The following is a 25,402-nucleotide window of genomic DNA, read 5'->3' on the forward strand; positions in this document are numbered from 1 at the left end:
AACTAGGGAAAACCTAGCCTAGCCGTGCTAGACAACCCACGGCAACGAATTTAATTCTCTGCCAGGGTGGGTCTAGTTACCCTCCATAAGGCTCGAGGTTGGATGCTCCTAAAAGTGGCCGGACCAATCACCATGAAGTGTAGAGTCAGAAGGCGGGCGTAACGAAGTGACGACAGAGGCGCGACGATTCTGACAGAAACGACCGGCGCACAAACAGTTATCTTTCGATTTGGCTTTGGCCACAGCCCTTAAAGATTTGAAGCTAAAATTCAACTTGAAAGACAAACAAAGGACGGCACTGAAGTGTTTCATTGAGAAGAAAGACGTATTTGGACTTATGCCGACGGGATATGGCAAATCCTTAATATACCAGTTGGCTCCGCTGGTTGGGAAGCTAATGGGACTTAGCCACAATCTGCCGGCGCTCTAGGAAGTCCGTCAGCCTATTCGTTGCACTGATTGGTTGTATACCTACCCAATTGCTGCAGAGTGATTTTAAAGACAACCTTTTAGCCCGCCTCCCTCCCTGTCGAGCTTCCCTAGACCCTTGTGCCTTCAGAACATGGGTCTAGCAGGGCTAGGCTAGGGAAAACCTATAGATGATTCCAAAATAAACCTATATATATATATATATATATATATATATATATATATATATATAGCTAGCTAGCTACTGTTGGTGTTGTACAGGTTCTTGTGGCTCTCGAGAATCTAGATATTGCACAGTTTCCTTTAAATGTTGGAAAATATCAGTATTGCACTATTGGGTATTCTGTATTTAAAAAGAAATGAAAGACTTCAGTTTGGTTGTGTTTAATGCTAAAATGATCCGAGTAGGTGGTCGATTGGATTACAGGTGTTTCACTTTGTGGGGTTTGGGTAGCAGTGGGCACCATGACACGGTCTTCAGTCACTGTTCATGGCTTCCACGGCAAGTTCCCGTAGTCTAGACGAGCCAGAGTATAATTAGTGTTCCTGAAGCCGAATGGTGAATGAAATTTAAGCTGCTTATGTGGCAGAGTGAAACCCTCCATATACACTAACATAACAAACCTGCATTGGAACTGGAATTTTGTCCAATTTCTTGCTTTTTTGAAGCACTCGAAGTTGGCATCTCAGGCGAGTATTCCTGCAGTGGAAACAGAGAGGCTGATTACGGGATCGTTCCTGTAAATGTTTGCTCCTTCCTGCAGTGGAAAGACGCTTGTTTATTGGAAATGGAAGCTGAAGTCCTTGTTGTGAGGTGGGGGGGGGAGTATGAGGTGGCAGCACATTCCCAATAGGAAACATCTGCATGAGCTTTTCAAACAGGACAAAGACTGCAAACCCCGAGGAAAGCTCAAAGAAACGTGAAGCAGTGTTTAGACCGAACTTTAAATAAAGTTTAAATGAATGTACGGCCTAATATTTATCTCTATGAACTCTCCAGCAAAAAAACACAATCGGAACACTTCAAGCACGTAAAGTTTGCTCAAGCCGCCGGTGTGTGTTTTATCTAATCCTCTGACCTTTAGTTCCTTCTCATCGAAACAAATCCAGTCGTAAACTTAAACTCATTCCCTGACTGTACCTCCATGTTTATCCTGGTGTTCCTGTTTTCCATCCAGACGACAGAAGAGCACGAGAAGGAGACGGGACTTAAATCCAAAGAGGCCAGAAAGTACATCTTCAGCTGTCTGGAGGACATAGCACACGTGAGTTTCTAACCCAGGGGTGTCCAACATGAGGCTCACGGGCCAAAAGTGGTCCTCCAGAGGGTCCAGTCCAGCCCGACTTTTTAAACTGTAAAAATTACAGAGAATACATTAACTGCAGATTGTAAATTAGTAAAACTATAAATTTAAAATCATTTCTGGACCATGACAAGTTCTTTAGATCATACAAATGCTTTTGTTCAGTGTTCTCTTGTCTCATTTTTGTAATATTTTGTCTTTTTGTTGTTTTTTGTCTTGTTTTGTGTGATTATCATTTTTTGTCATTTTGTTTCACACTTTTGTCATTTTGTCTTATTTTGTAGTAATTTGTGTAGTTTTTGTTCTTTTTTGTGTTATACTTCTGTCGTTTTGTCTAATTTTTGTCATATTTTGTCTCGTTTTGTGATATTTTGTCATGTTTTAGTTATTTTGTCTCTTTTTTGTTGTTTTGTCTTGTTTTTGTCATTTTGTCTTATTTTTATTTGTCACTAACTTTTTTGTGTAATTATTTGTCTCTTTTTTGTTTCGTGTCTTTTGTCATTTTTTATCATTGTGTCTTGTTTTTGTAATATGTTGTCTTTTTTCATCTTTTTTTTGTCGTTTTGATCATAAAATAAAATGGTATATCGTTCAGTTCCAGATTCCTGAGACTAAATGTTGTTCCTTTGTAGACACTCTGTGATCTGTAAGCTGTAATGTGTAAATGATGAACTGAGGCTGAATGTTACTGAAATTGAATTTATTTTTCTTCAAAAATTTCAGGTTGTTCCTCATTTTTTGTATAAAGATAATTCCTTGAATGTAAACATTTTTGCACTACAACAAAGGGAAAAGAATGGAGTTGTGATTATTTATAGCTAAGATGTAACTGGTCTGGCCCACTGGAGATCAAAATAAAATGAGTTTGATACCCCTGTTCTGACAAAAACAAGAACATTTGAACATTCACGATACCTTCTCAAGCTAACATTCGGCTGTGCGTTTCTTTCTTACCACCTGTGATGTGTTTTAGGTGAACTTGGTGCTGACTCCTGATAACAGCGACATGCAGGCAGAGAAAGCAGACAGACGGGAGTTTGTGTCTCTGCTGAAGAGCATGCTGCTGATCGACGCCGAGAACAGAACTGTTCCCTCCAGCGTCCTCAGCCACCCCTTCCTCACCATGACCCACCTGCTGGATTATCCCCACAGCAACCAGTACGGCCGCTCCGTCTTTTCTGCAGCCATGATCGCTGCAAAACTGATGCTATGAACATGCTTGAACTTTCCGTCTTTCCCCCTCCAGCGTGCAGTCGTCGTTCCGCATCATGGACATGTGCCACACTCGGCCCAGCAACGCAGTCTTCGACGCCCTGAACCAGAACACCATTCACTTCTCCAGACCTCCCGTTGCCCCCGCCGCCTCCTCGGGCCTCCCTCTGGGCTACAGCAACATACCGGTCCACACCCAGGTCTGTACAAGCATAAAAAGACTGCACAGGCTCACGCAGCATAAATAAATGCCTCTAAATGTGTCTTGATGTTTGGTTACGTAATGCTGCTGCAGGCCGTTGACCTAACGTTGCCCTCTGCAGGTGAAAATGCGTCGTAGCGTACGGGTTTGGTATTTTCTGTCACGTGTCGCTGTCGGTCACTGGTGGAAAATTCACTCGTTTGTCTGATTTACTGATGAAATTAAGACACAAAATTACAGAGATTTGTCCAAAATGATTCTAAAATATCCAGAGTGACTGTAAAATGACTATAGAAACCAGATTTAGTCTTTAGATGGATGTAAAATTAATCTTTAAACAGACTTTAAATGTGTTGAAATTGCTTTAAATTACACAAAAATTTCTCAAAATGTGTCCAAAATGACAAAAACATGTCAAAAATGACTCGGTATTTGTCCAAAATTGCAAAAAAAATGATCAAGAATTGCTCAAATTTTCAGGCTGTGACATCTGGATGGATGTAAAAATGGATGTGATTTTTCCGCGAATTCGCGGACTTCCGCTTTTTTTCAGGGATGGGAATTTACTGCGGATTTCTGCCGATTTCATTTGTTTGAACGCCGATTTCACAAGTTTGAACACTTTATTGTCCCTGATACTCCCGCGCGATGGTAACGACGTTAACGATAGCTTGTTAACGACGATTGTAAACGGCCCAGTGATTGGAAGTCGCTGCGCCGTCAACAACTTTCCGCTAGAATCAGAACTTGCTGATCCCATCCCTGAAAACTGATCTGGTGTCAGTTTTGTCTCAAGTTCTGCGGCTCAGAAATGATGGAAAAAGTCTATTAAAAAGTGATAAATGTGGATGAAAACATATTTGAGTTCTGCTAAACCTGAAACCAGGTTTATATCCATCCAGGTGAGAACCAGAATGACATTATAATTGTCCAAAATGACTTGGAAATGATCCATAATTACAGAAAATGAGTTCAGAATGACATGAAAATAGTTTAAAATGACTGGAAAATGATCCAAAAACCAGTCAATTTGTCTGATGATTAAAAATGATCCAGTATGAGTGAAAAATTGCAGAATGATGCTAAATTTATCCAGGATGCTTTAAAAATATCCAGAATTATTTAAAATTTGTCAAAAATAACTTGAAAATGATCGATAAATGAGTTCGGAATGACATGAAATTTGTCCTAAATTACTCAAAAATGATCCCAAAGACACAAAAAATGATCAAAAATGACAAAAAAGATACAAATTGACATAAAACTTGCTGAAAATGACAAGAAAATTGTCCAAAATGAGTCAGAATTCAACCAGAATTACTCAAAAATGAACTGAATTGACTGAATATTTGCAGAACGACACTAATTTAGTCTACAATGCTTCAAAATGATAGAAAATGACTCAAAATGATCAATAATTACAGAAAATGAGTTCAGAATATGAAATTTGTTGTAGATGACTTGAAAATTATCCCAAACACACAAAAATTATCCAAAATGTCCAGAAAAGATCTACGTTGACATAAAACTTGTGGAAAATGACAAGAAAAATGAGTCAGAATTCACATAAAATGACTCAAAAATTTGCCAGATTGACTGAAGATTTGCAGAATGATAAAATTTGTCCATGGGGCTTCAAAGATGATAGAAAACGGATCGAAATTTGTACAAAATGACTCAAAAATGATCCAAAATTACAGGAAATTTGTTGAAATTTGACTGAAAATTGTCCTAAATCGTTAAAAATCTGTCAAAACGACAAAAACCTGTTTAAAATGACTCGTAAATTGTTCCAAATTACATGGAAATTGTCCAAAAATATAATAAAGAATGTTAAAATTACTGAAAAGGTGGCTAGGAACGTATTTATTCATTTGGTTAAGACTGACAAAACCGATTTGGATGAAAACTGAATAAAAAAGCTCAATAATTGTTGATATTTTCTGTCGTCTTCTCTCCATGTCTGAGCTTTGTTTTGCCTCCTTGCTTCTCCATTCACGTCATTTCCTTTCTCTCCCCCTCTGCAGGCTCTAACCCAGTCGGCCCCCTCAGTGTTGCATCCTGGGATAGCGCTAACAACAGGAAACGGTCAGTTTGGCTGCAGCGACTCGTTTCCACCGGCCCTCCTCCTCTGTCCTCCTGCCATGCAAGGTGGGTCCACAGTGCACTGCCGCTTACATAAATCTGTTTTCTTTATAGTTTGACCCTCCGAGCCACCAAGCAAGGCGTTTTATTTTGGTCTGGCTCATTTATGGCACCAATAAAACATCCTGCGCTGCGGCTAGGACGTCTTCAGTGCAGAAAAACTAACACATAATGCTATAAAAGAACAAACGAAAGCTGGATTTGTTCACACAGATTTGGCATTTTTCTCCTTTTTAAACATGTTTCACTATGTTAAGTGTGTCTTCCAGTAACTTGCTCCTCTGTTTGCAGTTTTTTGAGCCATGCTGCATTGATTTTTTTGGTCATATGTTTTATTTTCCTTATAGTTTCTCTAGTTTGTTATGCATTTGTCTTTTCTTTACTGCAGTTGAGCCAAAAAGTCGTTCATAACATCTAAGCTGAGCCGAGGAGTGCAGAAATTTTTAGTTTTTACACAATCCAGTTAAAGCAAACGGTTTATTTTTTGCTATTTAATAAATGAAAATGTGTAGAATAAAATGATTTTGATGAAATTCAATTGTATTAAGCTCAGATTTTGCTCATTCTCTCCACAATGTCGTACATAATTCCTTTAAGGACTGTCAGAAAGTAGAAATTTGAGTGTTTCTTTAGTTTGTTTGCTTTAATTAAAGTGGATGTTTATGGTGATGTTATTAAATAAATTTTAAGTGTTTAAATGTTTAGTAAAATTCTAAAAACCAACATGCAGTTAAATGTAATGAAAGAATGTTTTTGTTTAACAAATAAATCAAAATATTCAGAACAACAAAACAAAGCAGAAAATAAGCCAGCAGTAGGATGAAGCTTACTTCTTCCTGCTCCATCAGTCACTCCCATGGTTAGTTATGCACATATTTACAAACAAATAGAAAATAAATAATGTAAATGAACACACATGTACTGACATGTCAGAGCCCCTCCTCCTCCCTGTTCCTCCTGAACACTCATGGTTTGTTTCGTGCTTCTTCTAAAGGTAACCTCAATCAACCAGCAGGGTATTCGGTTCCCATGGTAACTCAGGCCCCTCCCATACAGCCTCTACCGGTGAGGCCAGGCGTGATCACTCAGGTAAGATGCAGACGTACCTTCTTCCAAACCACATTTTGCGAGACGGCGAAAAAGCTGCTGACAATAAGAGGAAGTGTTTTAAGAAGCAGAAAAGTTTTTGGATTTCTAATCTGGGTTATTCCGCATGGAGTCGGCCAAATGTGAACAAAGTACAGAATCAGAGGGTATATTTTGATCCACAGTAGCTTCAGTGTGTTCAGAGAATGTCAGCATGTAGTCGGTCTGAACAGTTGCAGCAAATGAAAGGTCTCATTTTTATTCCGCCAAGGATCGGTGTTGGTTTGTTTGTCCGTCTGTCTGTCAGCAGCATCACTCAAAAACGGAAGAACAGATTTGGATGAAATTCTCAGGGAAGCTCAGAAATGACACAAGGACCAAGTGTTTAGATTCTGGCAGTGATGCAGCTCATAGTCTGGATCCACGGATTAGTTCAACATTTCTGTATCATTGTGAGATAGCAGCACAGTGTCACTGTAACCATGACAACCAGTGAACACTACATGGTCACATGATTGTGATTCTACTACAAATCCACCACTGAGGTCCACGAATGTTTATAAAACTGTAACTGTGAACAATTCCTGCTTTATAAAGAAAATTTTAGTAGTTTGAAGACATTTTGAAGTTATTTTGGACCCATTTTTATTAATTTTTTTAACCCTTCTCAGCCATTCTAGACAATTAACTCATTTTGGACAGATTTTGAACAGTTAAGGAAGATTTTTTTTCAGCAAATTCTGGACAAGTTTGAGTAGTTTTTAGTCATTTTCCACACATTTGGAGTCATTTTTGACAAGTTTTAACATCACTTTGAGAACACACTTATTTTATGAGGTCAAATTTGAATAATTTTAGACATTTTTTTATTGTTTCTAGTCATTTTTTTCACCCTTCTAAGTCATCCTAGATGTTTAACTCGCTCTAGTCAGATTTTGAACAGTAAAAGAGGATTTTTTTTTAGCAAATTCTGGACAACTTTGAGTAATTTCCAGTCATTTTGCACGTTTCAAGTCATTTATCAGACTTATCGGGACTTATCCGTTGGAAATCATACGACTGAGCATCCCTGGAGGAGTACTGTGCTCTGAATGCTTTTCTTGTTCCCTCTATTGTCTTCTGGACACAATTCGTGCTATGCCAAAATAAGTTTAGAATTCTGCAGAGCAAAAACTGGTGCTGAGATTGTGACTGTATTGATGAAGTTCTGAGGCTCAGAAATGCTGAAAAAAAAAAAGACGTAAATGTGGACCAGCTCTATTTACCTCTGGAAATGTTCACAGTATGAAGGTAGAACTGTGCACGGCTTCAATAAACGTACTAAAGTGACTGTATTTAAACTAAAAACCCGCTCATTCTGAGGGATTCAGGTGGGATTGAGTCGTCTCTGAATGAATGTAAAAGCTTGTGGCTCCTGTTGGATCAGTAGAAGGTGTAAATAACCTCCCCGGTTCTCCTCCTCCGTCCTGCAGCAGGCCTGGTCCAGTCGGGGGCAGCAGCTCCTCGTCCCGGCGGCCTGGCAGCCGATGACTCCCGTGGGTCCTCCTCCATCCCACCCGCCTCCCCCGCCTCCATCCTCCCTCAGCGGCGACACGGCGGCCGGCCCACAGAGGATCAGCGACTGGGGGTGAGTCACCAGAACTCTGAGTCACCCACAGCTCAGGTCTGGAAAATCCCAGCCTGCAAGACTCACGGCTGGTTTTTTTGTTGCCTCCTGCATGGAAATGTTTTCTGAAATACCCGAGTTGTTCCTGGAAAGCACCACAGTGCGTATAGAATAACGGCTCTAGTGGTTTTTTAGAGTTCTTGTCACGAGTTATGACAGTTTTTGCTTCCGTCAGAGCCTGTAGGAAGCAGAATGTTTCCCTTACGCTGTAGAAAATTGGAGTGTGAATGTACAAAAATGCTCCAAAAATGATGAGAAAAGATCAGAGTTGACATAAAACTTGTTGAAAATGACGAGAAAATTGTCCAAAATGAGTCAGAATTCACCCAAAATTACTCAGAAATGATCCAAATTGGCTGAAGATTTGCAGGACGACGCAAAACTAGCTCACAATGATTCAAAAATGATAGAAAATGACTCAAAATTTGTGCGAAACAACTCAAAAATTATCCCAAATTAGTAAAATTAGTTCAGAATGACATGAAATTTGTCCTAAATGACTCGAAGATGATCCCAAAAACACAAAAATGATCCAAAATTATTAAAATTAGTTCAGAGTGACATGAAATTTGTCCTAAATTGCGTGAAAATGATCCAATTTCTGAGTCAACAACTGTCTAAAATTATAGAAAAAAATGGTTCTGAACAGAAACCAGATTCAGTGTTCAGACTGAGACACCTGGATGGATGTAAACTGATCTGGTGTCAGTTTTTAGCAGAACTCAGATGTGTTTCTCCTCCTAAATGTCATGGTTCTATCTGCTGGACTGATGAAGTTCTGAAGCTCAGAAATGATGGAAAAAGTCCATTAAAGTGATAAATCTGGATGAAGGTAGAACTGTGATCATTGAAGTTGCTGCAGATGAAGAACCAGATGTTCTGAGGAGGTTCTGGAGGAGCTTTAGTCCAATTTGGTTGAATTTTTTTTGGTGCTAAATTAGAGTTTTTGTTCAAATTTCATCTGTTTTGTGGTGATTTTGGTCCTTTTTGTGTGGTGGTTTTGGGTGTTTTTCCTGCCGTATTTGAATCTTTCAGGGTAGCTTTGGCTCTTTTTGGGGTGATTTTGTGTCTTTTTGTGATAACTTTGGACATTTTTGTGGTTATTTTGCATGTTTTTTATGCCAAATTTGAGTTTTTGTTGCAAATTAACCCGTTTTGTGGTGATTGAGTGTTTTTCCTGGCATATTTGAATCTTTCAGGGTGGTTTTGACTCTTTTTTTTTTTTTTTGAGTGATATTGGGTCTTTTTGTGGTAACTTTGGCTACTGGTGTGGGGATTTTCTAGTTTGTTTCTCCTCCTAAATGTCATGGTTCTATCTGCTGGACTGATGAAGTTCTGAGGCTCAGAAATGATGGAAAAAGTCCATTAAAGTGATAAACCTGGACCCTCTCCTATGGAACTCCGGAGATATTCAGTTTGAACTTTGTGCTTTAGTTACTAAAAATACAAAATAAACAGATTCTGAAGGAATGACTTCTTTCAGGTTTGGTAGGTTTAGATTCAAGTCATTTAAATGCAAGTAAGCTTTGTCGGTGTCTGATTGGGAAATCTTCAATCCTGTCTACAGGAAAGTGCGTTCCCACAGCGGCCATTACAACGCAGTGATGCAGCAGCCCCTCCTGACCAATCAGATGCCAGCCCTGTCTGCTCATCAGCCAATCAACATCGGCATAGCTCATGTTGTGTGGCCTCAGCCGGCCAATAAGAGGAACCGACACGGTCACAACAGGTGGGATTCAGCCCCTTTTTAAAGTTAAACTGCTCTGACAGTTAGTTTGTGTCTAATAAATGTGAATTATTGTGTTTAAAGGAACCTGTCCCACACCAGCAACGTCCACATATCAGCCTGCCGCACGCCCAAAATGGCCGACGTCGTTGGCCAGGCGGTGGCAGGACAGGAGGAGCCTCGGAGGACGGCGCCTCTGGTGGAGACCAGGCGGCCGGAGGTCCGGAACACAGACGAGGAGGAGGAGGACGGCGAGGAGGAGGTGAGCTGCTTCAAAGACGTGGTTCCCAGCGGGAGTCTGTCCAGGCAGCAGCAGCAGAGAGACGTGGCGGTCCTGATGGGCGACACGCCGAGTCCAGCCGCCAGCGTCATCAGCATCAGGAGCGACCTGACCGAGGACGAGAGGGAGGATGAAGACCCTCAGAGGTGCCGTCTGAACGAGTGAGTAGGAAAACGTCTGCAAACATCTGCATTTCAGAGCTGATATTCTGCCTTTTTATGGTATTTCCTGTGTGGTTATTTTGTAAACCAGTCACTGAAAACATACGTTAAATGAGCTATTTAGGCTCTGATGCAGCTTCTGTCTGTCTGTAGTCACTCTGTGGTCTGATTGGTTACACATCACCAGTAAAAACCAATCAACACTGACGGTTACTTCCTTAATAATGAGCTCAAAGCAGGACGTGTGCAGAGTCAAGTTTGAATAAAAACCACAAAGTCTCACACAAACATGCCCAATTTCTGTTACGATGACAGAATATTTCATGTGTTGGTGTCAGTGCAGCTGTAACATGTTTTACCGATGTCGCTAGGCTAATGCTATCACTAAGAGGTTAGCTGTGGCTCGTAGACAGCAGCTAATGCTAGCTGCTTAACCCCTAACATCTTGTTGAAGTAAGAATAGCTTGAACAATATCAGCTTTTCTGTTATACTGATAACACCTGACTAATTGACATGTTGTTGTCACTGCGTCTTAAATGCATTCAGCAGATTTTGCTAGGGTAATGCTATCACTAAGAGGTTAGCCATGCCCCTTAGCCTGCAGCTAATGCTACCTGGAACACTGTAACATCTTTCTAAAGTCAGATTAACTTAAACAATTTCAGTTTATCTGTTGTGTTGAAAATACCAGAGTAATTCACGTGTTATCCCTGCATCTGGAATCTATCATCTCCTGTTGATAGGCTAATGCTATCACTAAGAGGTTAGCGTGACTCTTAGCTTGCAGCTAATGCTATGTGGAGAACCTTTAATGTCTTTCTAAAGTCAGATTAATTGTAAAAATCTCAGTTTCCTTGTTGCGGTTACAGTGCCGAATCTTGTTGGTACAGCTGGAACTTATTCTGCCGAGGATGCTAGGCTAATGCTATCACTACAAGATTAGCATGCCTCTTAGCTGGAGGCTAATGCTGTCTGGAGCACCATAGCATCTTTCTGAAGTAAGATGAACTTGAAAAGTCTCGATTACACTGAAGTGTCTCTCAATAATTCACTTCTTGGTGGCAGTGTCGCTGAAATTAATGTAGCCCATGCTGCTAGGCTAATGCTAACGTTATCCCAAATAATTACCCTGTGGGTGTAGGCTAATGTTGTCACTAAGAGGTTAGCTGTGCCTCTTAGCTCGCAGCTGCCATTATGTGGAGCATCTTTAACAATTTTCTGAAGTAAGATTAAATTTAAAAAAAAATCTGTTAGGCTGAAAAGTGTCTGACTAATTCTCCTGTGCAGCTGGAACTTATTTAGCCCGTGCTGCTTGGCTAATGCTGTCATTCGGAGGTTAGCCGTGCCTCTTAGCCTGCAGCTAATGCTACTTGAAGCGCTGTAGCACCTTTCTAAAGTCAGAGTAAATTTAGCTGTCTGTTCTGACAGACATGCATCAGTAACAGAGAAACAACCTGAAAAAACGAAACAAGAATCACAAACATCTCCACGAATCAACCCATTAGCTGCTTTCACGCTAACAGCTAGCGGCTAGGCTAGAAGCAGCCGCAGATGAACCTGAAACGGTGTCTGGAAAGCAACAACTTAAAGGTGTGGACCTTAGTGGGCAGTAAAAGTGACAGAACGGTTAAAGATTAACAAAACAGGGAAGAGACTGTGGGAGATAAAATCTTATCTGTTATAAATCTTATCGCAGACAAAGGAGAGCCTCATAGCTTCAAGGAAATCTGACATCACGTCTGTTTCTGCAGCTCAGTCAGCCGTAGTAACTGATTAATGAAGAACGTTATGAATGAGAGGATCCCTGCTATGAAACGCTGGCACTGAATCCGTCATAAAGCAACCTGCTAAAGACAGTTTGGTTAATCTGTCCTGTCGTGTCCTCAGGTGTAAGGAGGAGTGTGTGTGTGAGGCCTGCAGAAACACCAGCGTGTCCATGGAGAGGGTTTGTTCCCTCAGCAGCCCCGACAGCAGCCTCAGCACCAGCTCATTCGCCTCCAACTCGCTGCAGTCCAGCCCTTCAGTGTCGCCCTGCAAGAGACCCAACAGGTAGCCAGTCAGTGCACATAAAACCGGCCGAATCGGAAACAAAAAGTCACTCAGAATCTGCTCGGTTCGTATCTGGAGTAACTTTAATGAAGCCAAGCAAAGTTCTACCTTCATACTGTGGATATTTTCAGTTACAGGCGTTAAAGTGCATCAAGGTTTCTCACAGTAAAGGAGATAGAAGACATTCAATCAGTTAGATCCAAGAAAACTGAGTGAATCCGGTCTGTTGGATGATCTTAGTATCAAATGTGTGGCAAAAAATGATCCTTTCATTGTCTCTAACTTGTTCTGACCTACCAACATGCTGATATGAGCCTTAAAGTTTACCCAGAATGCACTTTTTAAAGTTCTATCAGAAAACAGAAACACATCCAGGGCACCAATCAAAAACATTCCAAACTGATGCCAAAAACTGTCAAAAACAAACCAAAATGTGCTCAGAATGACGCAGACGTTGTTCAGAATTATTCAAAATTTGTCCAGAATTATAAACACAAGTTTTAGTCTTTCGATGGATGTGAAATTCATTTTTAAACAGACTTCAAATGTGCTGGCGTTGCATTAAAATACCAGAAAAGATGTTCAGAATTCCACCAAAATCAATCTACATTCCTCAGAATGTGTCCAAAATGACCAAAACCTGTCAAAAATTACTTGGTATTTCTCTAAAATTACAAAAATATATATTCAGACTTACTCAAATTTTGATTGCCTGGAGATTGTGAAACCTGGAGGGATGTTAAACTGATCTGGTGTCAGTTTTTAGAAGAACTCAAATGTGTTTTCTATTAAAATTTGGTCAAACTACATGAAAGTCGTCTAAAATGATGCAAAAATTGGTTGATATTTGTCAAAAATGGCTCAAAAGCTGTTCAAAATGACCAAAAAAATGTCCAAAACTACATGGTAAAAATACTCAAAGCTGTCCAAAATGACAAAAGTAGCTGAGAATGACATTGACTGTTACCAGAACTCAAATAATTGCTCAAAATGTGATTAAAGTTGTCCAAAATTACACAAAAATCGTCTCAAATCTGTTAATATTTGTCAGAAACGGCTTTAAAAATTGTTCAAAATGACAAGAAATGTCCAAAATTACACACAATCGTCCCAAAGTTATTCAAATTTGTCCAAAAAAAAGTCAAAAACCTTTCAAATTGGCTCAACATTTTCTCAAAATGACTCAAGAATCGTTCAAAATTGGTCAAGTTTTGATTATCTTCAGACTGAGACACCTGGATGGATTTAAACTGATCTGGTGTCAGTTTTTACCAGAACTCAGATGTGTTTCTCCTCCTAAATGTCCTGGTTCTATCTACTGGACTGATGAAGTTCTGAGGCTCAGAAATGATGGAAAAAGTCCATTAAAGTGATAAACCTGGATACAGGTAGAACTGTGATCATTGATGAAGTTGCTGCGGATGAAGAACCAGATGTTCTGAGGAGGCTGAATGCAGGTTTTTCAGTGAATGTCTCCATCGTGTTCGTGTCGTTGAAATACTAAATAAAAGCCGTTCTTTTTGTTCTCAGCATGTCTGAGGACGACGGCCATGAAAGCGGCTGCGACACGGTGGAAGGCTCGCCCACGTCCGACACGTCCACGTCCCCGCGTGGCAACAGCTCCTACCGTTACCTCGACAACGGCAACCACAACAACCGGCCGCCGCTGGCCGCCATGGTGGCGCCGCTGCCTTCGCCCAGCCTGCAGGGCCGGAGCCACGGCGGCATCAGGACCATGGTGGTTCCTCCCATGAGGGTCCAGAACAACAACACTCAGGGCAGCGAGGAGCGAGTCCAGAGAACCGGTGGGTGGATTTCTTTACCCTCACAGAAACATTCTGTGTTTCAGTAGAGAGTCTAGAGCTTCTGTTTGTGTCCTAACCCACATTTTTAAAGCCTGAAACCTGCCTCACCTCCCCTCCTGTCCTGTGCTCTGTCACCTGCGCTCTGGCAGCATCTTGCCTTGCAGGTCATGTGGAAGCAGTAGGGCAATACCGCCCCCTAGTGGGTCATAGAGGCTATAACAGGTGATCCAGAGACATCAGCAGAGAACCGCTCTGGTCTGGTATCTCAAAGATGCATCTGCAGAAGGCAGCATTTAGCGTTGTCTGGGAGTTTATGGCTTTCCATCCATCAAAATATCTACATTCTTAAGCCTTATGGATGCATCAGTTAATGAAAAATGACCTCTTTGTAATGTAAAATTTTTTATCATTTCATTCTCCAGCTGTTCCTCAAACAAAAATGTGTTCAGAGGGACACAGTAGTAGTTCAAAATTAGTCCAAAATTGGTTTAAAAAGTCCAGAATTACTCTAAAAATTATAGAAATTACACACATATAGATTTTGTCAAAAATGACTATTTGTCAAAAATGGCAGAAAATTCTTCAAAATTACAAAAAATATTCAGAATTAGTCAAATTTCAATTAGCTGGAGCTTATAACTCCTGGTTGGATGTAAAACTGATGTGTTGACAATTTTTAAACACAGCTCAGATCAGAATTTGATTTAAAAAAATGCTATGAAAGATGTCCAAAATGCCACAAAAATGGTCTTAAAGTTCCTCAAATATGTCCAAAATTTTTAAAAAGAGCTGTCTAAAATGTCTGAAATTGTTCACAAAAGTTGACAAAAAATATCTAAAAGTAACAAGAAACCAAAGTTGTCCAATTTTGCATCAAGGTGGTTCAATAATTGTTGAAAATTCTTCGCAAACTGTCCGTATTTGCTCAAAAAATGTTTGAAATTGCTCAGTGGTCCAGAGTTAGACAAAAATGATCTAAAATGACTCAATAATTGTTATGAGTAGCAAAAAAACCTGACTACAATTATCCAAAGTTGTCCAAAACGGCATAAAAATAGTTGAAAATGACACTGACTTTCATAGAAGCTCAAATGTGTTTTTCTTTTCATCAAAATGTCATTAAAGTCGTCCAAAACTACACAAACATTTCGTCTCCAGTGAGAGCTCAGGTCTATAAAACAATAATAAACATATTTTCTGTTGTTTTTTAGCTTTGGATGGAAAGACGGATGCATTTTATTATCTGCTACCAGACCACACTCTGCTGTTTTCTCTCTGCTGGTTCTTGCTGCAGAGCTAAAGTCGCACAAAGACGCTGATCTGACATCAGTTTAACTCATTTCTCTCCAAAGATTTTCACTTTTAATAACAGTGAGTTCAGAGCTGATACAGACCAGAGTCTTTGGATCCACTTTGCTCTTTAGGTGCCTTTTTTCCTGAGTGTCAGAGATCTGCTTTTCTTTCCTCAGCTTCATTTTATTATGGTCTGCTCTGATGGTGCTGTGTTCTATGTGGAGATACGAGTCATTTATCGACGTTTCTTGTAAATAAGCTCTTTTTTTTTGTTCGCTGGAGTCAATTCTTTGCTATAAAATGATGCCTTTTTCTGCAAAAGCTATAAAAATGTGCAGATTTCTGCAGGAACGAGTGTCTCTCTGCAGCAAAGTCTCTCGTTAGGCCAAAATGTTTTACGTTCGTCACCTTCAACCCTCTGAACTCTCAGCGGTTTCTGGACGTTTCTTGCTTCTGTCAAAATTTTCCTCACCGTAGGTTTATTTTTAACTGCAGTATGAATTCCTGCACCTTTTTATGGAACAGAACAACCGTAGAATGCAGTAATTTATACCCAAAAAAAGGACAAAAGTTGAATTTTTTTTGACTATTTATTTTGCAACAATTGTTAAAAGGAAACGTGTGAACAACGCGAGTATCCCTGATTGTTAGAATACAGGAAATCTACACATTAAAGGTATTTTTTACTGCTTTGGTTTGTTTTGCGTTTTTAAAAACGAGCTACATTTGAGCCTAATTCAGCTAAAAACTGTCAGAATTTCTCTGATGTGACTGTTGGTTGCAGATGAGTCGCTGTTAATTTCTCAGTTGCACAGAGAAATGCAATTTTTTTTTTTTTTTGTGCACAATCTGATGAATGCAAACTGCTAATTTTTGGTGGATTTTTGAATAGGACAAATAGAAAAGTTAATTTTTGATCAAATGTCACAATTTTAAGCTTAGATTTCAAACAGAACCACAAGCTTTTGTTGAAATTGTTTAATTTCTTCCTGTTTTTATCGTTTCTGCCTCTGATAAAAGGTGTAATTTTGCAAATTTCTTTCGCGTATCATGGAGTTTAGATGCTTCAGTTAAAATGCAGCCGTCTTTTTTAAGCTGTCAAATTTTACCTGCTCAGCCAAAAACATCCCAGAATTTCTTTAGCATGACTGTTGGTCGCAGATGAGTCACTTTTAAATGATCAGTTGCACAGAGAAATGCAGAATTTTTAGTTTTTTGCAGAATCTGATTGTTGGAAACTGTTAATTTTTGGTGGATTTTTGAATAACACAAACAGAATAAAGTGATTTTTTTTTTTTTTTTTTTTGATCAAATGTCACAATCTTAAGCTTAGTTTTGGAGAAATGATCTGACAGAACCACACGCTGCACGCTGTTAGTTGAAGCTTTTGTTGAAAACCTTTTGATTTCTTTCTGTTTTGACCGTTTCTGGCTCCAATAAAAGGTGTAATTTTGCCAGTTCAGATGTAATGCTTCAGTTAAAATGCACCTGTCTTTATTTAAGCTGTCAGATTTTACCAGCCAAAAACTCTCACTTTTCATGAAATATTACCACTTTAAGCTTAGTTTTCAAGCACAACCACACGTCACACAGGATTAGTTGTAGCTTTTGCTGAAAATCTTTTGATTTCTCTCAGTTTTTACAATTTCTGCGTCTGATAAAAGGTGTAATTTTGCCAATTTCTTTGTAAACATTTAATCATGTGGATTACTTTAAGATTAAAATTAAATTAGGCCTGAAGTTTTGTTTTCACATGACATTAAAATGCATAAAAGCCACATCTTTTGCTCTCTTTGCTGAACTGTTTTCGCTCTGCTGTGTGTTCTCGGTTGAAGTCTTGAGTCTCCTTCAGACTAAACCTGCCTCTTTCTTTGGTCCTGACTAACCCGTGTCTCCGTCCCGTCCAGCCTCAGAGTCCTGGTCCCGGTCCAAAGGGCGCTGCAGCCTCGTTGGTCAGCAGAACACTCCCTCCTCCGTCCCCCTCCTCCCATCCGGCCCTCACCTGTCCAGGCAGCAGAAGGTGACGGCGGGCCAGCAGCAGCAGCATCCTCTGGGCTTTGGACAGGTCGGTTCAGTTAAATATATGGAGGGGAATGTTTGGAGGTTATTTACAGCAGGACTCTGTAGAACATTTTGGCCCAGTTTTCTCTGACAGGACAATGAAACCAGTAGAAAGGACTCCGTATTTCTGCAGTAATTAGTCCTTGTGCTGTACCTTTAAAACAATGGATTTAATGAGCTTTAGAAATCAGGCGTTTGTTTAAATCTGAATGCTTCCTTTAGCTTACACAGAGTAAAGCAGCTTGGTATGGGAGCCAAATGCTAATATTCTTAGCATTTGTATTAAATTAGAAAATATTTACAACTGATCTGATGCCATTAAAACAGCACTCTGGTTTCCTACAAGCTGTGCTCAAGTAAATACATTTTCCAAACAAAAATCAGTCGGTTTCTGGGTTTGGATGTGAAGGTCTCTGTTGGTCCAGAAGATACTCATCAGTTGGTGACATTTGATGTTTCTTTATTGGCAACAGAACTGACATTGGACTCTGGTTGTTGACGAGTTTTTGTTTTGGATCTGACCTTACACTTCCAACCTTACCAACAAATTCACCAACCTTTACAAAGATGTCTTGACCTTCTGACTGCCAACAATCACGTTTTTCTTTCCTCAATGTCATTGATGTGAAGATTCTAAACTTTCTTTATTGGCAGCAGAACTGACCTCAGACTCTGGTTGTTTACTCATTGTTTGCTAGTTGTTTACTTGTTGTTTGTTGTGTTTTGCCCAGCCATACATTTCCAACCACAGCAACAAATTCTCCAACCTAAAAAAAAAAAAGATATCTTGACTTTTGAGAGTCAAAAAACTTGTTTTTCTTTCTCCGTCATTGATGTGAAGATTCTAAACTTTCTCTTTATTGGTGATGGAACTGATGTCAGACTGGTTGTTTACTGGTTGTTTACTGGTTGTTTACTGGTTGTTTGTTGTGCTCCAGGTGCAGCCGTACGTTTCCAACCTCGGCAACAAAGAGTGGAACGGCAACTACGGCCCCCTTCGTCCTCACGCCTTCATCCCCCCCACGGTCCACACCTTCACCCACCTCCCCCACAGCAGCCCCACCCACAGCCAGGCCGCCCCCCACACCCTGCTCTCCTACCCCCCAGCGGGCCGCTCGCCTCCGCCCACCACCCCCACCCCATCCTGCCCTCCCGCCCGCCGCCTCCCCCCCTCCTCCAGCACGGCTACGGTCTGTCCCACCCCCAGGGCGGCGCCATAGTCCACCAGGTGACGCTGGGCCTCGGCGCTCCCCCGCCTCACCCCCACCACCCGCACAGGCTCCTCCCCTCGCCCACCATCCACCCCCACCACCACCAGCCCGGCTACGCCCACCACCCGCACCAGTTCAAGCCGCCGTTCCCGCCGCCGCCGCCTCACCCCTACATGGCGTCCCCCGCCGCCTACACCGGCTTCCCTCTGAGCCCCACCAAGCTGGGCCACCACCCCCAGTTCTCGTACATCTGAGGCGGCAGCAGCAGCTCCTCCTGGTGGGGAAGTGGACGGGCGGCGGGACGTGGTCTGGAAGAGCTGCCGGCCGAGCTCAGAGCGGACTCCTGTGACGACGACGAGGAGGAAGAAGAAGAAAGACGGCGGATGGAGAAAGATGCTTCAAGGACGGATAAATAAACGGTCGCACCACGATGAGATTTCCCTTAAGCGTGCGTCGCGTTCCCTCCTTTATTTTTATTGGTTGTTGTGTTTTTCCCGGCTGGAGGCTGGAGATCTTCGCCCCCCTTTCCCTTTATCTCCGTCGCCTTGTCGCTCGGATCTGTGGGTTTGAAGCCATCCCTCCCAAACGCACCATTTCACCGTCTCTTGTTTCAGGCAGCCTTCTCTCTTTTGTTGTTTTTTTTTGCTCCTGCCGCCTCCTAGTGCCTTAAAGGAAAAAAAAAAAACCTCCTTCAGGAACTTTATAGATTGTAAATTTATAAAAGAAAAGCGGGGCTTGGAGCACTTAAACCTTCGGGCTCAGCGCTGATCACAAACACGAGGCTTGATTCTGGATTTCCTTTTAGCTAGAGGCTGCACATATATAGGGCTTTGACTGAATGAGCTTTTTATGTACATGTATAAAAGAAAAGAGTGATTTGATATTTTGATAATCGATTTCTATTCACTATAGTACTTAATTCATAACAGTATTGTCACTGTTTACTGTAACTGCAATACAATCTAGATAGACTCTGGGTTGCTGTGTTTTTATCATTATTATTATTATTATTATTATTATTATGCATTTAGGCATTAATTAGACTTTGGGAGTGGCTTAATTAGAGGTAATTCTTTTTGTGTTTTTAAGCTTGTCAGTGTTTGAATAACCTATCCACTTACAGTATCATTGCTGGGCTGTAACTGTTTTTCTTTTTTGTCCGCGTATTGAAGCCCGTTGTCAGTTTTGATACATTCCTTCAGGGTTTGGGTGCATAGCCTTGATTTTTATTATTTCTGATTCTGGCGTGTTTTTGTCGTTTCGTTTTACTCCAATCAGCACCAAAGACTGTTCGTTAATCATTTCTCAAAGCATCGGTCGGCGATATTTCTCCCTTTTTAAAGACAAACGCGCAAAAAAACTCGGATGAGGTTTTATTTTTCTGAGCTGTGTTCGACATAAAACACACAAAAAAACACGTATTTGGAATGTATAGATGATAATAAGCTGCTATGTACTGATTATCCGCCACCTGGTAGCTGTGAATCTAGAGGATTAATGTCATCCTAGCCTGCGTTCTCTCTTTTTTTTTTGTGATGACAGAAGTGGGTTTTGTTCTGATCCTAGAGTATATTGATGCTAGTGCCTCTGTATATTGGCTTTGTTGTTTATTTGAAGTGATTGTAAACTGCTGTAATGGAAGTTTTACTCTTTTTTTTAATTATTATTTTGTTGTTTTTTCCTTTTCGTGCGTGGTTATTTAGCATCAGTATTTCAAACGTAGGCTGGGTTCGCTCTTTAAATTGCTGTTTTTTTGGGTTTTCCGTTGTCGGACTGTATTTTACCCGCGACTCTTCGTACTGTACAACTCTTAGTGCCTTCCTTCCAACAAGTGGCTGACGGACGATTCGTAGACTAGCTTCTAAACAAAAAACCCCAAAGTTAGTTGTTTGTTTGTTTGGAGTCTGTAAACAGTCTTGTTTTCTTCTAACAGAATCCTAAGAAAGTACAAGTCAGGGAAGGTTTTCTCAGCAGGAACGCCGTGCAGTGCTCATAAAAGCGAAACGTAGGGCCTGGTTCCACACAAATGCAAAGCTTTATTCTCACTCGGTGAATGTATTTGTGCATCTGGAGACGCCTCACGGCGTTTTTCTCGTGTTTTCTACGCAGCTATTACCGCAGGCAGACACGGTGTTTGAGTCAGAAATGCTTTACCTTCAGCTCCAAAGTCGTCCCACCTTAACCTGCTTATCGTATTACATCATAATGGGGTTTTTTTGCTGTCGCTTGGGTGTGTTTTGTGTAATTATGCTACTGTGTTGATGACTTTGGAACGAGAGGACGCACCGTTTGAGTTAGAGGAGATGGTTTTTGTTCTAACCCTGTGGTGTGCAGCCTCTCCATGTGTCCGTTTGTTTGTGTCGGCTCAGAACAGACGATGAGACGAAAGAAAAGGATCCGTTCTGTCGCCTCAGTCCAGAGGGGTGGGATCCGAAGCGAGGTTAGCGGGTTACAGAGGTATGTAGAGCCTTAAAGACAGAGCTTTTAGTGTCGCAAAGATGCTAAACCACCGTTTTAACTCATGCTAACCTGCTCTAGAGGACATTTAAGATTGGAGTTTTGGATTTAAATCAGCTGTAAGAAGCTCCACAATTAACATCTGCAAGTATACTGAGTGACTGTACGGAGAAAACACACAAATATGCTGCCGAGTTTATATAGTAAGACGATGTGATTTAAACCTCTATTTCATTTTAGGATTGAAAGTGTTGGAGTATTTCCAGTTTTTCACCTTTAATGTGCAGCTGTCAGTTAGAAATGAACCTAAAACCAGAGTTTTAAAGCTGATAAATCACCGTTTTAAGTGATGCTGCACAGCTAACCTGCTCTAGAGGGGGTTTTAGTTTAGAGTTTTGGATTTAAATCAGCTGTAAGAAGATTCAATTCATCATCAATTAATATCTGCAAGTATATGAAGTGACTGTATGCAGAAAATGCTGTCAAACTTAGGTCTGATTTGGCTAAAAAAAATGAAGTAATTCCAACGTCCCCTTCGTTTTGGGACAGTTTTAGGCTGCAAATGTTGAAAAACACTCAAGAAAAATATAAACCAACACTTTTGTTTTTGCTCCTGTTTTTTATGAGATGAACTCAAAGATCTAAAACTTTTTCCACAAACACAAAATCACCATTTCTCTCAAATATTGTTCACAAATCTGTCTAAATCTGTGACAGTGAGCACTTCTCCTTTGCTGAGATAATCCATCCCACCTCACAGGTGTGCCATATCAAGATGCTGATTAGACACCATGATTAGAGCACAGGTGTGCCTCAGACTGCCCACAATAAAAGGACACTCTGAAAGGGGCAGTTTTATCACACAGCACAATGATTTAAGGGAGTGTGCAGTTTGCATGCATTTTGTGGAACAATTTCACCTTGATTTGACCAAAAATGAATTAATTTCAACCCGTTTCATTTTAGGACAGTTACTGACAAAAAAGCAGAAAACCTATAAATATGCTTTAAAACTTTAATATATTACTGCCAAGTTAATTTCACGCTGCTTTTTGTGCAGCTAATGTAGCAACAGAGAAGAAAAATATGGTTCAGTACACAGAAAATTTAATGAGAATCAGAGTTTTCTCTTTGATTTGAGCAGAAACTACAGTGATTTTTTTTTTTTACATTTCCTCCATTTTGAAACAGTTTTAAGCTAAAAAATATTGGCTTTAATGTTCAAATATTTAAAGTTTAACACCTTTATTGTGAAGCTAATAGAACACATACTAGAAAAAAAAGGTGTTTATCAAAGAGAATATTCAATTAAAACCATTAATTTCACTTTATTTGTCAAAAAAAGTGAACAAAATTCATATTTCCTTCATTTGGGGACAGTTTCTGGCTAAAAATGTTGATTTTAATGTTAAAATATTTAAAATTTAACAACTCGGAAATAAGACACACTATTAGATCAGTAATATTTCTCCTTCTTGCCGTAATAAATGTTTTATTTTCTGTTATAACAACCTGTTCCTATTGGCTACAGTAGTCGGCACACAACTGCTGTCAAAATTTGTGCAAAAATGATCCAAAATGACAGAAAATCAGTTGAAAATGAAATAAAAATTGTCTTAAATTGCTTGAAAATGATGCAGAATTTTCTTGAAATTGTCTAAAATTTCTAAAAACGTGTTCAGAATGACACAAACATTCTTGAAGAATACTAAAAAATACGTAGAAACGGCTAAAAAAGATTGCCAAAAGCATCTTTTTTTTTTCTGTGAGCGTGCTCTGAGTGTAATAAAGAAAACTTGGTTAGCAAAGAATGCTAATAACCACGTCAAGATTGATTTATTCAGGTTTTGTTAATCCGGCTAACTCTAGAAAAGCCTGACTTAGTTAAACTCGCTTCGTATTTCATCCCTCTGGAGCTAGAAGCAGCACATGGAGCCTCAAACAGCAGGTCTGAGGACTCAGATTTCTAAAAAATATGATTTAAAAAATGGATTTTCTGCATTATTTGGCCTCAAACTGCTATAAACTCCACCAAATGACGAGGGTGGACGTCTCATTCGTGTCCTGAGCTGCTGAACAAAAACAAACGACTCCTAGCACTTGGACTAATCATTCTTCTCCTCATCGGGTGGTTGTATTTAGACTGGTAGAAAACGGCTAAATTTGAACCTGTTACTGTTCTGTGTAGATCTGTGTGGCTTTCCGATTTCATTTTGTTGATTCTTTTTTTTTAAATGCTACACTAGTCGGACATGTAGCGACTGCACTGTGCAATATAACGACAATATACGAGGACTGGGAAGATGATCTGGGGTTCGTAACGATGTGTGTCCCCCCTACTTTTAGTTCTCAGCGAGTTTCTATGTGACCGAGCCTCGTGCACTTCGTCACAAAAAGCGGGTTTCCTCCTCGGTGACTCTTATTGGTGAGTGTCAAATTATGAATCCATGGTTGTAACTATGTCAAGATTCACTTTGAATTAAAAAAAAAACGACAAAAAAAAATCTCTCGCTTCAAGAAGTCGCTGTCTGTTGTTTTTTGTTGGTTTTCTGAGTGGTTTACAAGCTTTTATTTTGAAAGGACACCAGAGTTCTACCTTCATCCATAGAAGAGGGTCCAGGTTTATCACTTTTTAATGGACTTTTTCCATCATTTCTGAGCCTCAGAACTTCATCAGTCCAGCAGATAGAACCAGGACATTTAGGAGGAGAAACACATCTGAGTTCTGCTAAAAACTGACACCAGATCAGTTTAAATCCATCCAGGTAAGAACCAGAATGAAAAATGATCCATAATTACAGAAAATTTGTTCAGAATGATCCAAAATGATCCAATTTGACATGAAACTTGTTGAAAATGACAAGAAAATTGTCCAAAATGAGTCAGAATTCACACACAGTTCTCAAAAATGATCCAAACTGGCTGAAATTTTGCAGAACGACACAAAATTAGTCTGCTATGCTTCAAAAATGATAGAAAATGACTCAACAAGGATCAAAATTTTGGGAAAATTAGTTCAGAATGACATGAAATTTGTCCTAAATGACTCTAAAATGATCCCAGACACAAAAATGATCCAAAATGACGAGAAAAGATTCCCGTTGACATAAAACTAATTGAAAATGACACGAGAATTGTCCAAAATGAGTCAGAATTCACCCACAATTAAAGAAAAATGATTCAAAATGAGTGAGGATTTGCAGAACGACACAAAACTAATCCACAATGCTTCAAAAATGATTGAAAATGACACAAAACTTGTGCAATTTTATCTGAAATTATGGGAAATTTGCTGAAAATAAACTAAATTGTCCTAAATAACTCAAATTATCAGTCATTATTATCCATAATTACAGAAAATGAGTTAATTATGTGCAGTGTTTAATTATAAGAATCAGAATCATTGCCAGTGATACTTTTTTTTGGACTGTGATAAACTATTTAACTCATTCATTTTTATTTTCAGTAATGTGTCATTCCTAAATCTTTTTTTTTCTTATATTTATGTAATTTTTATTTTATCTACCACAATAATTCCGTTCAGGATTAATCATAAAATATTATATTTAATGAATTAATTGATGCACACTGTATTTAATCTTCATGTGCAGTTTACTGATGACTTTACAGATGCACAGTAATAATTATTGCACAGATTTCTCTCCGGTAATTTGGAGGTTTTCTGCCCGCAGTTCCACCAGAGGTCGCCGGCTTCCCGCTCATCTCTGCCCCGGCCTCAGAGCAGCAGAGCGGGGCTCCTGTCGCTGCCTTCCCCGGTGACTGGAGCTCTGCTGCGGCTGAATAAAAGCGGTGGAATTGACTTCTGTCCTCCGCTGTCATCACGGCTCAGACCGAACATTTAACCGGAGTTACCGGACAGACGGTCCGACCTGCAGTGGAAAGCTAGCAGCAGTTAGCCGACCGGAAGTTAGCTTGTCCTTCAGAATGAAAGCATTTAAATGGAGCCGAAAATACAATAATTCGCCTTTTTACTGAACCAATGTGTTAACGATGTGTGACAGCATATGAATAGTAATACTAAAAGAATAACTGTGTGAAATGACAAATAACAGACTAAAATAGCCGCTGTTAGCTAGCCAGGCTAAGGAAAGTGCTATTAAATTCACAGTACAGTGAGATGTAGCCTTAAAAACAATTCTGTCTTTAAACATATGTATATTATTATTATAAATATAGATGTACACAAGATGTGCTTAAGTAAAACAAACTAGATTAAAAGCAGAACTGTTTATTGATAAACTAAATGTGAAATCTTAAATATTAGCATCTTACCCCACAACCCAGTTTTTATAT

At 39.9% G+C, this 25,402-nt stretch overlaps 1 protein-coding gene across 1 annotated transcript in view; it reads left to right on the forward strand.

Moving 5' to 3' along the window:
* The window catches only part of LOC110958520 (homeodomain-interacting protein kinase 3-like), a 61,812-nt gene extending 38,204 nt beyond the window's left edge, over positions 1-23,608 (forward strand). Inside the window, 13 exon segments of the mRNA XM_051951857.1 lie at positions 1,608-1,694; positions 2,707-2,891; positions 2,980-3,145; positions 5,175-5,298; positions 6,287-6,381; positions 7,851-8,005; positions 9,612-9,773; positions 9,855-10,211; positions 12,100-12,261; positions 13,792-14,066; positions 17,267-17,424; positions 18,359-18,521; positions 18,524-23,608. Of these exon segments, the coding sequence (XP_051807817.1) occupies positions 1,608-1,694; positions 2,707-2,891; positions 2,980-3,145; positions 5,175-5,298; positions 6,287-6,381; positions 7,851-8,005; positions 9,612-9,773; positions 9,855-10,211; positions 12,100-12,261; positions 13,792-14,066; positions 17,267-17,424; positions 18,359-18,521; positions 18,524-18,885 (2,451 nt within the window). The 3' untranslated portion in view covers positions 18,886-23,608.
* The last annotated feature ends 1,794 nt before the right edge of the window (positions 23,609-25,402 follow it).

This window comes from Acanthochromis polyacanthus, chromosome 8, assembly GCF_021347895.1.
Source record: "Acanthochromis polyacanthus isolate Apoly-LR-REF ecotype Palm Island chromosome 8, KAUST_Apoly_ChrSc, whole genome shotgun sequence".
NCBI lineage: Eukaryota > Metazoa > Chordata > Actinopteri > Pomacentridae > Acanthochromis > Acanthochromis polyacanthus.